Here is a 13035-nt window from a genome sequence, read left to right as displayed (position 1 = left end):
TTTTTTTTTTCTATTCAACAGCATCTAGCCAGCTCAAAAGCTCACACCTCAAGATTTATCAGTGCCAATCTTCCATGTAATCAATTCAAAAATCGCCTTGTTAATATTATGCCGTATGAATCCACAAGGGTATGCCTGCAGCCTATCCGTGTAGTAGGAGGATCTGATTACATCAATGCCTGTTTTGTTGATGGCTACAGGTATCTACTTTTGCTCCCCTGACTATCCAAAGCGTTGATATTTACATGTGCCCTAGTTTCATAACCGGAATAAATTTCATCTTCATTCAAAGCCATTTTCTTTCTGCATAGGTCATCATTTAGTCCCCTGATTTTTTTATTATTTTGGATAGGAGTAAGAAGCAGTAGTTATGAAGTGTTTAATCTGGTCTTCTGCACTCTTCTTTCAGAAGCCAATTGGATTTGTAAGGAGTTAATAAAGAATCTGTTTTGTACCATATTTCATAAATGTAATAGATTGTATGAGAGTAATTTCTAGAAAATGAAGCTGCACATCTAAGTGTTTCTTAAGTGATTTGTATGACACAGGAAATTGAGCTATTAGCATTGCACTAACATTCAAATAATAATGATAAAGACATACATAATAATATTAACAAGCAATTTATTTTGCAAGGTCCCTAAAATGTATTAAATGCTCTCATTTGATTGTGTAATCTTAGCAGGAATTTACCGCAATTGCATTAATAATATGTTTTCATTTTTTATTACCAGGTTGATGTTTATATATCAAGTGTGAGCTTTTGCATGTTCTCTAAATACTTTAACACATTCTTTTCATTCTCTGTAATTCAGACAACAGAAAGCCTACATCGCTACCCAGGGGCCCTTGGCAGAGACCACTGAAGACTTCTGGCGCATGCTCCGGGAACACAATTCCACCATCGTTGTGATGCTCACCAAGCTGTGAAATGGGCAGAGTAAGTATGTGGCCCTTGTGTTTCTCCTCATAAGACATGTACTCTATGGAGAAATGAAGACTTTGTTTTAATAACTCTTGTGCTAGTGTCATTTTTTTGGAAATGCAGTGGACTCTGGACACAATCCAGACCATCATTCCTCGTTAGTTTCTAAATTTGTAAAGCCATATCAAGTTTTAAAATTTCCGTGTTTTAAAGAAAGATCTAGTGATTTGTTTCCAGTGTAGCACAAACATAGAGACAAATGAGTAGCAGGTGACCCTGTTTGACTGACGTCTGACTCTCAGCATTTTCTTACTGCCTTTTGTTCTGGACATGCTAGAGTTTGATGTGTCATCATTTCTCTGTATGAAGGAACTTGACTTTCTTTTCTTCCTGTGGCAAATTCTTACTTGCCTACCTTTCACCCCCATTGAATAAAGTGTTGGAAAGTGACATGATTTTTCTAAGGATAAAACCTGGTAATCCCAGATCCACTTTTTAAAAAATGTGGGGTTTTTGGGGGGAAATACACATAAAATAGTATTAGAAATACTTAAGGTTTCTACTATTTATTAATACTTCTCTACTATTATGACCTAATATTATTTAGAGATACCTCTTAGATTGACTTCATGTGAGCATTTTTTCGTATTTGCCTCAGATATTTTCTCTCTGTCTTCTTTGTGTCAATTAAATAGAAGTGCAGCTAAAGCCCAATTTTTAGAGCCCCCAGAGAGAACAAAGAGAATATCAGACTAGGAAAGTAACTGACTTACTCTGATGTGGCCACTGACTCTGCAGGGTTTAGCCAAGTCATTAAAATGGCCTGGGCCCCCCCGTTTCCTTGACAAGTAAGATTGCAACAAATCAATTCAGATGTTTCTATGCCCATACTGATGGTTCTCTTCATTCCAGACCATAGTGGTGCAATGTATTGTTGTCATGGCCAGCATTGTCCAAGGACTGATGTAATTATTTGGATAACTTGTAGGTGTGAAGATGCTTACCCTATCAAAATATTCAATTCAACTCGTGTATATTAAGCAGCTACCTATGAAGGGAGCTCATGGTTTCAAAGAAAAAGTGAGTCATATGCAATTGGAATTGCCTTGAATTTTGAAATTTTATTAATGGGATAAGGAAATTAGATAGATAGACAAAATGTTCTTTGTACTTTGCATAGTTTAACATTAATCTTCTCTCCTTTTAGGAGAAATGTCACCAATACTGGCCAGCAGAACGGTCTGCAAGATACCAGTACTTCGTTGTAGATCCCATGGCTGAGTACAACATGCCACAGTACATCCTAAGGAAATTCAAGGTCACAGATGCCAGGGTAAGTTGGCACAGTCTTCAACTCTTAACCATTAGCTGAAAAGTAGTCTAAGATACCTCTCTGGGAGAAGCATTTGACTGTCGTCCCAAAGAGAAATCACTCATTCTGGAGAACATTTTTTTTTAAATATGTAAGAGTAACTTTTCCTCTGTCTGGCAAGCTTTCTCCCAAACCTTAGTTTGGCTTTCATTCAAACATAACATCTGGCAGCTCAACCTTGGGGATGCACTTGGTAAGTGTTTGTGCTGGGAAGCTTTTATTGATTGGTTGGCTGTGCTTACATTCACCTTCTCAGCTCATTCTCTCTGGAGCTTTTTTGACTTCTTCATTACTTGAGGCTGTAAATATGTTGTTGTTTTGCAAAGCCCTTTAGGTCATATGGACCCAGAGGTTAATTTGGTATGATTTTAAAACTGCAGAGCAAATGGCATTCTTTAGAAAAATCTGACAAGCTTTGCACATTCTAATTTGATTCTTGGCATGGCTTATTCCTCAGTGTGCTAATGTGTCTGTCCATGAGAGCTGTTCTCCCATGACCCTCGTTGGCTAATTTTCATTCTGCATTTCTTATCTGGATTGTTGAGTCCAAGGTTCAGCCCTGATGTAAGATGTTCTATGCATAAACTCATTAATATCTTTGCCTTTGGCCACTTTCAACCCATAATTACAAACACATCTTAAGGGAGAACAGGTCAATTCAAAAACCTGCCTTGTGTTTGGAACTGTCATAGTGGGTGGGTTGAATAAAACTCTAGGGTAGATCTATTTAGTTGATCCATTGTTTTTTCTGGAAAGCAGCTTTCTCCAAATTTATGTTTGGAGATTGTCTGCTAATCCCCAAAGCCTGGCCCTGGCTGTTGACCTTAAGTGACAGAGAAATTGGTTAGCAGGAGGGTTGGCCTAGGTGACCGACCTGTTAATCCCAGAAAGTTGTATTAACTATTCTGAAGGTGACTGTATTCAAGGCAGCAGTTAAATTTCTAGGTCTTGAGTGTGACCTGCCCCATTGTTTAAAAAAACAAAGAAACAATACTCTTTCAGAATTTGAAGCTAGGTATGTGAGTGAAAATAGATTTTGAGTAAACTCACCAACTATTCCTGGTGATAAAGAAAAGAGACCAGGCCCCACCAATGGCAGAGACACCTTTCCTACTCCACACATGCCCAACTTAAATCTGATCACAATAAACACAAGAAGATTGAAACCAGAAATTGCCCACCGTTTTTTTTTAAGTCTCCCTGTGATTGTATAATTTTCTTAGCTACCACACTTGCTGTTTGTGCTCCTGGAGTGTTTGTCATCTCAACTTCGCAGTTTAGGAAGCAATTTGGAACTTGAGAAGAGAGTATTTTTTTGGTCCCTTCCTTTTTTTAAAAAAAATAATACTTTAAGTTATGAGATGAATGTGCAGGTTCTTACATAAGTATATACGTGCCATGGTGGTTTGGTACACCATCAACCATCATCTACATTAGGTATTTCTCCTAATGCTGTCATTCCCCAAGCCCCCAACACTGCAAAAGGCCCCAGCGTGTGATGTTCCCCTCTCTGTGTCTATGTGTTCTCATTGTTCAACTCCCACTTTTGAGTGCAGCATTTGGTTTTCTGTTCCTGTGTTATTTTGCTAAGAATGATGGTTTCCAGCTTCATCCATGTCCCTGCAAAGGACATGAACTCATCGTCCTTTTTTATGGAATACTCACCATAGTATTCTATGGTGTATATATGCCACATTTTCTTTATCCTCCATCATTGATGGACATTTGGGTTGATCCCAAGTTTTTGCTATTGTGAGCAATGCTACATTAACATAGTGTGCATGTGTTTTTATAGTAGAATGATTTATAATCCTTTGGGTATATACTCAGTAATGGGATTACTGGGTCAAATGATATTTCTGGTTCTAGATCCTTGAGGAATCACCAAACTGTCTTCCACAATGGTTGAACTAATTTACACTCCCACCAACAGTGTAAAGTGTTCCTATATCTCCACATCCTTTCCAGCATCTGTTGTTTCCTGACTTTTTAATGATCACCATTCTAATTGGTGTAAGATGTTATCTCATTGTGGTTTTCATTTGCATTTCTCTAATGACCAGTGATGGTGAGCAGTTTTTCATATGTTTGTCAGCCACATAAATGTCGTCTTTTGAGAAGTGTCTGTTCATGTCGTTTGCCTACTTGTCAATGGAGTTGTTTTTTCTTGTAAATATAACTTCTTTGTAGATTCTGGATGTTAGCCCTTTGTCAGATGGATAGATTATGAAAATTTTCTCCCATTCTATAGATTGCCTGTCCACTTTGATGATAGTTTCTTTTGCTGTGCAGAAGCTCTTTAATTAGATCTCATTTGTCAATTTTGGCTTCAGTTGCCATTGCTTTTGGTGTTTTAGTCCTGAAGTCTTTGTCTATGCCTATGTCCTGAATGGTACTGCCTGGGTTTTCTTCTAGAGTTTTTATGGTTTTAGGTCTTAGGTTTAAGTCTTTAATCCACCTTGAGTTAATTTTTGTATAAGGTAAGGATCCAGTTTCAGTTTTCTGCATATGGCTAACCAATTTTCCCAACAGTATTAAATAGAGAAGCCTTTCCCCATTGTTTTTCCTCAGGTTTGTCAAAGATCAGATGGTGGCAGATGTGTGGCGTTATTTATGAGACCTCTGTTTAGTTCCATTGGTCTGTATATCTGTTTTGGTAGCAGTCGCATGCCATTTTGGTTACTGTAGCCTTGTAGTGTCCTTTGAGGTCAGGTAGCGTGATGCCTCAAGCCTTGTTCTTTTTGCTTAGGATTGTCTTGACTTTGGGGGCTTATTGGTTCCACATCAAATTTAAAGTAGATTTTTTCCCATTCTGTGAAGAAAGTCAATGGTAGCTAGATAGGGATAGCATTGAATCTATAAGTTACTTTGGGCATAATGGCCATTTTCATAATATTGATTCTTCCTATCCATGAGCATGGGATATTTTTCTATTTGTTTGTATCTTCTCTTATTTCCTTGAGCAGTGGTTTGTAGTTCTCCTTGAAGAGGTCCTTTACATCCCTTGTAAGCTGGATTCCTAGGTATTTTATTCTCTTTGAAGCAATTGTGAATGGAAGTTCATTCCTGATTTGGCTCTCTGCTTGTCTGTTACTGGTGTATAAGAATGCTTGTGATTTTTGCACATTAATTTTGTATCCTGAGACTTTGCTGAAGTTGCTTATCAGCTTAAGGAGATTTTGGGCTGAGACGATGGGGTTTTCTAAATATACAATCATGTCATCTGCAAACAGGGACAATTTGACTTCTTCTTTTCCTAACTGGATACCCTTGATTTCTTTCTCTTGCCTGATTGCCCTAGCCAGAACTTCCAACACTATGTTGAATAGGAGTGGTGAGAGAGGGCATCCCTGTCTTGTGCCAGTTTTCAAAGGGAATTTTTCCAGTTTTTGCCCATTCAGTATGATATTAGCTGTGGGTTTGTCATAAATAGCTCTTATTATTTTGAGGTACGTTCCATCAATACCGAATTTATTGAGCGTTTTTAGCATGAAGGGCTGTTGAATTTTGTCAAAAGCCTTTTCTGCATCTATTGAGATAATCATGTGGTTCTTGTCTTTGGTTCTGTTTATATGCTGGATTACGTTTATTGATTTGCGAATGTTGAACCAGCCTTGCATCCCAGGGATGAAGCCCACTTGATCATGGTGGATAAGCTTTTTGATGTGCTGCTGAATCCGGTTTGCCAGTATTTTATTGAGGATTTTTGCATCGATGTTCATCAGGGATATTGGTCTAAAATTCTCTTTTTTTGTTGTGTCTCTGCCAGGCTTTGGTATCAGGATGATGTTGGCCTCATAAAATGAGTTAGGGAGGATTCCCTCTTTTTCTATTGATTGGAATAGTTTCAGAAGGAATGGTACCAGCTCCTCCTTGTACCTCTGGTAGAATTCAGCTGTGAATCCATCTGGTCCTGGACTTTTTTTGGTTGGTAGGCTATTAATTGTTGCCTCAATTTCAGAGCCTGCTATTGGTCTATTCAGGGATTCAACTTCTTCCTGGTTTAGTCTTGGGAGAGTGTAAGTGTCCAGGAAATTATCCATTTCTTCTAGATTTTCTAGTTGATTTGCGTAGAGGTGTTTATAGTATTCTCTGATGGTAGTTTGTATTTCTGTGGGGTCGGAGGTGATTTCCCCTTTGTCTTTTTTTATTGTGTCTATTTGAGTCTTCTGTCTTTTCTATTTTGTTGATCTTTTCTAAAAGCCAACTCCTGGATTCATTGAGTTTTTGAAGGGTTTTTCGTGTCTCTATCTCCTTCAGTTCTGTTCTGTTCTATTTCTTGTCTTCTGCTAGCTTTTGAATTTGTTTGCTCTTGTTTCTCTAGTTCTGTTAATTGTGATGTTAGGGTGTCAAGTTTAGATCTCTCCTGCTTTCTCTTGTGGGCATTTAGTGCTATAAATTTCCCTCTACACACTGCTTTAAATGTGTCCCAGAGATTCTGGTACATTGTGTCTTTGTTCTCATTGGTTTCAAAGAACATCTTTATTTCTGCCTTAATTTCATTATTTACCCATTAGTCATTCAGGAGCAGCTTGTTCAGCTCACATGTAGTTTTGTGGTTTTGAGTGAGTTTCTTAATCCTGAGTGAGTTCTAATTTGATCGCCTTGTGGTCTGAGAGACCATTCGTCATGATTTCCGTTTTTTTGCATTGCTGAGGAGTGTTTTACTTCCAATTATGTGGTCAATTTTAGAATAAGTGCAGTGTGGTGCTGAGAAAAATGTATATTCTGTTGATCTGGGATGGAGAGTTCTGTAGATGTCTATTAGGTCTGCTTAGTCCAGAGCTGAATTCAAGTCCTGAATGTCCTTGCTAATTTTCTGTCTCATTGATCTATTGACAATAGGATGTTCAAGTCTCCCACTATTATTGTGTGGGCGTCTAAGTCTCTTTGTAGGGCTCTAAGGACTTGCTTTATGAATCTGGGTGCTCCTCTATTGGGTTCACATATATTTAGGATAGTTAACTCTTCTTATTTCATTGATCCCTTTGCCGTTTTGTAATGGCCTTCTTTGTCTCTTTTGATCTTTGTTGGTTTAAAGTCAATTTTATCAAAGACTAGGATTGCAACCCTTGCTTTTTTTTTTGCTTTCCATGTGATTGGTAGATCTTCCTCCATCCTTTTATGTTGAGCCTATGTGTGTCTCTGCATGTGAGCAAGCCTATGTGTGTCTCCTCAATACAGGACACTGATGTGTCTTGACTCTTTATCTTGCCAATCTGTGATCCTGTTTACATTTAAAGTTAATATTGTTATGTGTGAATCCGATCCTGTCATTATGATGCTAGCTGGTTATTTTGCCCATTAACTGATGCAGTTTCTTCATAGCTTCGATGGTCTTTACAATTTGGTATGTTTTTGCGGTGGCTGGTACCAGTTTTTCCTTTCTGTAGTTAGTGCTTCCTTCTGGAGCTCTTGTAAGGCAGGCCTGGTGGTGACAAAAATCCCTCAGCATTTGCTTGTCTGTCTCTCCCTTGCTTATGAAGCTTAGTTTGGCTGGATATGCAATTCTGGGTTGAAAATTACAGTATTGTTAAACAGATAACCTTTAAAGAAAGTCAGGCAGTCTTTCCTCCAAATAGAAGGAATTTGTACACATGAGTCAGAAATGAAATACCCAGGACATTCAGAGGAGAATAAATCTGTATTACCTAGCCTCTGAGTCTCCTTCCTGTGCTTTCCAAATCTTTTCCAGAGACAGAGGGGAATAAATTATGCTTCCATGGTAACCGTCATTAAGGTACTTATGGGTCCAAATAGTTTTCTCTGTTTCTCAGGATTCCCACACACTTGATGTCATCTTCCTGTTTGACCTCCATCCTCAAATAATGTCAGTCAGTTGACCTCCATCCTCAAATAACGTCAGTCAAGAATCTGGCATGTACCGGTGAAAACCACCAAGTAAGGTGATGAGTGCTCATCTCACGTTGAGATCCTTTCTCTTCTTAATATGAGCAATGATAAATATTGAGTCCCTGTTCACTTACCCAGAACCTTGGGAACATGCACACATATATCTGAAACATGTGTTAACAAAGATGGAAGGGAGGAAGAAGTTGAAGCCTCTTTAATGAGAAGAGACCATTTAGGAGTAGGACCTCTTCAAATGAGTTCAGTCTCTCTAAGCTTGGATTATTTCTGTCTGCTAATGAGTCAGGGGAGAAGGTTGATGGGCAATGTATCATTCCTGCTTCTATAAACAGAGGTTCCTTTCCACTTTTCTTGTGCTTCTAGAAACACCTTAAAATTCCACAAGGAATCAGAAATGCCTTAGTGTCTCCTTTTCAACCCAGATGTACTTCATGAGTCAGAGCAGTTTTACCTAATCATTCTGAAAAAGAAAAACTGCTCTTGCATCTGGCTTTTTTTTCCTACCTTTTGGTGTATCTATGTTAAAGTCCCTCACAGACTGTTAATTCCTGTGCTCAGCCAGGGAGAGCTCTTTTTCAGAAAGGGGCATTTGTTTGCTAGTAGTCCTTGGTATCCTTAAGGGATGCTTTATTTCCCATGTAACAGCACAGTCACATGGCTCATGCTATGTCCCCTGCCATGGCTAGAAATTGTATTCCTCTGAGACATGGGGGGCATCCAGGTTAACAGCAACTACTGGGTTTGTGTCAGATCCTTTAAGTGTCATCATTTGTCATTTGACAATGTTAGAAATATGCCAGCACAGCAGATGTGAAGTTATCGTGACAACTGCAAAAGCTCTGGTCTGGATGCCATGCCTGGGTGCTGGTTTCAATATTACAAAGTGATAAGTTTCTGAAATTTTTCAAATGGAGTATGTATGTTCCATTTTGGAAAGAACGCAGACATGATCAATGGTTATGAACCCAAACTTTGGGTCTCAGAAGCGTTTGCTAATAGGGGAACTATGTGGCTATTTACTAACGAGAACCAGGTTTTTAACTGGGCACTGCGAGAGTAAATAAATTTGTGATTTAAAGGTATGTGAGTGTGGACAATATTCATAGCAGATGCACTAAGTTTCTAGTTAAACATGCTCCTAACTTTTTCTACCCTTTTTGTTTTTGGGAAATAAAAATGACCGCTCTTGTGGTCTGTGCGCTTGCTGAATCCTCCTGGCGTCTTCCTTTGTGGCCGGGTATGTGGCTTTCCTTCTAAAGGACGGCCAGTCCCGAACAGTAAGGCGGTTCCAGTTCACTCACTGGCCAGAGCAAGGAGTGGCAAAGTCCGGAGAAGGATTTATTGACTTCATCGGCCAAGTCCATAAAACAAAACAGCAGTTTGGCCAAGATGGACCCATTTCAGTCCACTGCAGGTAAGTTACAATTCAAGAATGGTAAGTTTCCATTTGTGATTAAAGCAGTGATGATAACTGTGAAAATAAGTGTTGGTGGTTTTTCATTGTACACACTTTTTGTATAAGTTTGCTTATTTGAAATATTATTCTTGGAAATGTATTATGAAACTTAAAGCAGGTTTGATTTCTCTTTTCATAGAGTGAAAATAATCAGAGGAAAACGTTTATCCCCAAAATTTGCTTCCTGTTAGACAAACCAGATTACCAATTTTACCTTAATATGAATCGTTGGTACCTCCCCTAGTAATTTGTTGTGTTAATCATTTCATATTTGCTTTTGCTTTCTTAGCAATGCCCTGATAACTATCTTTCTCCTGTGTTGGTCTTTGTGAAAAACTCATGAATAGCTATCAAACCTTAATGACAATACTAATTCCTGCCAGTCAATAAGTGCTTGGTAAGGTACCTCAGTTAAAAATGCAATTTGCTTGAAAATTGTTGCTATATCAGAAAATGAAGTACCTTCAAGTTAATTATTTTCAATAGTTTCTAGAGCATTTTATAACTCAAGTCATTGAAGTTAATAGAAACAGCAAGTAAATGGTTCAGACATTCACCGTAAATTTAGTGTTTTTGGAAGTTGCTGTGCAAAAACCTTCTAACAAAAGGAATTCACCACCTAATTTTATTTAAACTAATATATTTTAGGATTCTAGCAACTTGACATCTAAATTGCTAGTCTTTTTATGGTGAAACTCTTGAGAGATTATTAAAAAATATATTTTGCTTCAGTACATCAAAGAAAACTATAGTTCTTAATGACATAGAAAGCAGAATCTCAAAACAGGACAAATATTAGACTTGGGCCAAGATACCTCTGTGTTCCAGTCTCAATTCTATTATTTGGCTCTATGATAATGAAGTCTTTCTGGACCTCAGTTATCTTAGCTGATGTTTACAGAAGTCCTTTCTAGCATCCTTTGTTTCTCAGGCATGTTATGAGAAGCAAACCTTTATGTACATTTTCTTTCTAATGAGTTAGTAAACATCCTTTGCAAATCAACCAAAGAGCATGTAGGAAATAATACTAACCGTCAAGGAGAGCTGGAAAGATGGCCGAATAGGAACAGCTCTGGTCTGCTGCTCCCAGTGAGATTGACACAGAAGGCCCATGATTTCTGCATTTCCCATTTCATCTTATTGGGACTGGTTGGACAGTGGGTGCAGCCCACAGAGGGTGAGACGAAGCACAAGGGGTCAGGGGATTTCCCTTTCCTAACCAAGGGAAGGCGTGAGAGACTGTACCGCAACCGTACACTCAGGCCCAGATACTGCCCTTCTCCCACAGTCTTTGCAACTGGTAAGCCAGGAGATTCCCTCCAGTGGTGCCTGGCTTGGCAGGTCCTACCCTGACAGAGCCTAGCAAGCTGAGAGCCACTGGCTTGAAAATCTCACTGCTAGCACAGCAGTCTGAGGTCTGTCTACCTGGCACGCTCAAGCTGGGTGAGGGGAGGGGCGTGTGCCATTGCTGAGGCTTGAGTAGGCTGTTTTCCCCTCACAGTGTAAACAAAGCCACCAGGAAGTTCGAACTGGGCTGAGTCCACTACAGCTCAGCAAGGCCGACTGCCCCTCTAGATTAGATTACTCCTCTCTGGGTGGGGCATCTCTGAAAAAAAGACAGCAGCCCCAGTCATGGACTTACAGATAAAACCCCCGTCTCACTGGGACAGAGCGCTGGGGGAAGGGGCAGTTGCGGGCGCAGCTTCAGCAGACTTACTTAGCAGTCCCCACCTGGCAGCTCTGAAGAGAGCAACTCTTCTCCCGGTGCAGTGTTCAGCTCTGATTGATAAGGCACAGACTCTCTACTCAAGTGAGTCCCTGACCCCCATGTATCCTGACTGGGAGACACTTCCCAGTAGGGGCTGACAGATGCCTCATACAGGAGAGCACTGGCTGGCACCTGGCAGGTGCCCCTCTGGGACGAAGCTTCCAGAGGAAGAAATAGGCAGCAATCTTTGCTGTTTTGCAGCCTCTGCTGGGGATACCCAGGCAAACAGGGTCTGGAGTGGACCTCCAGCAAAACTGCAGCAGAGAGTCCTGTTAGAAGGAAACTAACAGAAAGGAATAGCACGTCCACCCAGAGAACCCGCCACCTGAAGGTCACCAACATCAAAGGCCAAAGGTAGATAAATCCACAAAGATGGGGAAAAACCAGCACAAAAAGGCTGAAAATTCAAAAAACCAGAACGCCTCTCCTCCTCCTAAGGATCACAACTCCTCACCAGCTCACGACTCCTCGCCAGCAAGGGAACAGAAGTGGACAGAGAATGAGTTTGACAAATTGACAGATGTAGGCTTCAGAAGGTGGGTAAAAACAAACTCCTCCAAGCTAAAGGAGCATGTTCTAACCCAATGCAAGGAAGCTAAGAACTTTGAAAAACAGGTTAGAGGAATTGCTAACTAGAATAACCAGTTTAGAGAATGACTTGATGGAGCTGAAAAACACAGCACGAGAACTTCGTGAAGGATACACAAGTATCAATAGCTGAATCAATCAAGTGGAAGAAAGGATATCAGAGATTGAAGGTCAGCTCAATGAAATAAAGCATGAAGACCAGATTGGAGAAAAAAGAGTGAAAAGAAATGAACAAAGCCTCCAGGAAATATGGGACTATGTGAAAAGATCAAATTTACATTTCATTAGTGTACCTGAAAGTAGTGTTCACAGTATTTCCTTAATTTGAATGTTGGCCTGTCTTGCTAGGTTGGGGAAGTTCTTCTGGATAATATCCTGAAGAGTTTTCTCCAACTTGGTTCCATTCTCCCCTTCATTAAGATATTCCTCAAGAAGAGCAACCCCAAGACACATAATCATCAGATTCACCAAGGTTGGCTTGCCCACAAAGGAAGCACATCAGACTAACAGCAGATCTCTCAGCAGCAACCCTACAGGCTAAACGAGAGTAGGGGCTAATATTCAACATTCTTAAAGAGAAGAATTTTCAACCCAGAATTTCATATCCAGCCAACCTAAGTTTCATAAGTGAAAGAGAAATAAAATCCTTTACAGACAAGCAAATGCTGAGAGATTTTGTCACCACCAGGCCTGCCTTACAAGAGCTCCTGAAGGAAGCACTAACTATGGAAAGGAAAAACTGGTACCAGCCACCGCAAAAACATACCAAATTGTAAAGACCATCGATGCTATGAAGAAACTGCATCAGTTAATGGGCAAAATAACCAGCTAGCATCATAATGACAGGATCGGATTCACACATAACAATATTAACTTCAAATGTAAACAGGATAAATGCCCCAATTAAAAGACACAGATAGGCAAATTGGACAGAGTCAAGACCCATCAGTGTGCTGTATTCAGGAGACCCATCTCACATGCAGAGACACACATAGGCTCAACATAAAGGGATGGAGGAATATTTACCAAGCAAATGGAAAGCAAAAAAAAAAAAA

The 13035-nt window shown here is 39.7% G+C and overlaps 1 protein-coding gene across 1 annotated transcript in view; it reads left to right on the top strand.

Annotated features, from left to right (window-relative positions):
* LOC108517204 (receptor-type tyrosine-protein phosphatase delta-like) overlaps positions 1 to 13035 on the top strand; it is a 497564-nt gene that overhangs the window by 472800 nt on the left and 11729 nt on the right. Inside the window, 5 exon segments of the mRNA XM_017854985.1 lie at positions 22 to 200; positions 816 to 926; positions 928 to 940; positions 2133 to 2258; positions 9428 to 9582. Of these exon segments, the coding sequence (XP_017710474.1) occupies positions 22 to 200; positions 816 to 926; positions 928 to 940; positions 2133 to 2258; positions 9428 to 9582 (584 nt within the window).

The sequence above is a fragment of the Rhinopithecus bieti genome, unplaced genomic scaffold (genome assembly GCF_001698545.2).
Source record: "Rhinopithecus bieti isolate Rb0 unplaced genomic scaffold, ASM169854v2 scaffold_38735, whole genome shotgun sequence".
Taxonomy (NCBI): Eukaryota; Metazoa; Chordata; class Mammalia; order Primates; family Cercopithecidae; genus Rhinopithecus; species Rhinopithecus bieti.
Note: the sequence above shows the minus strand (reverse complement) of the source record. Positions and strands in the feature narration are given on the sequence as shown.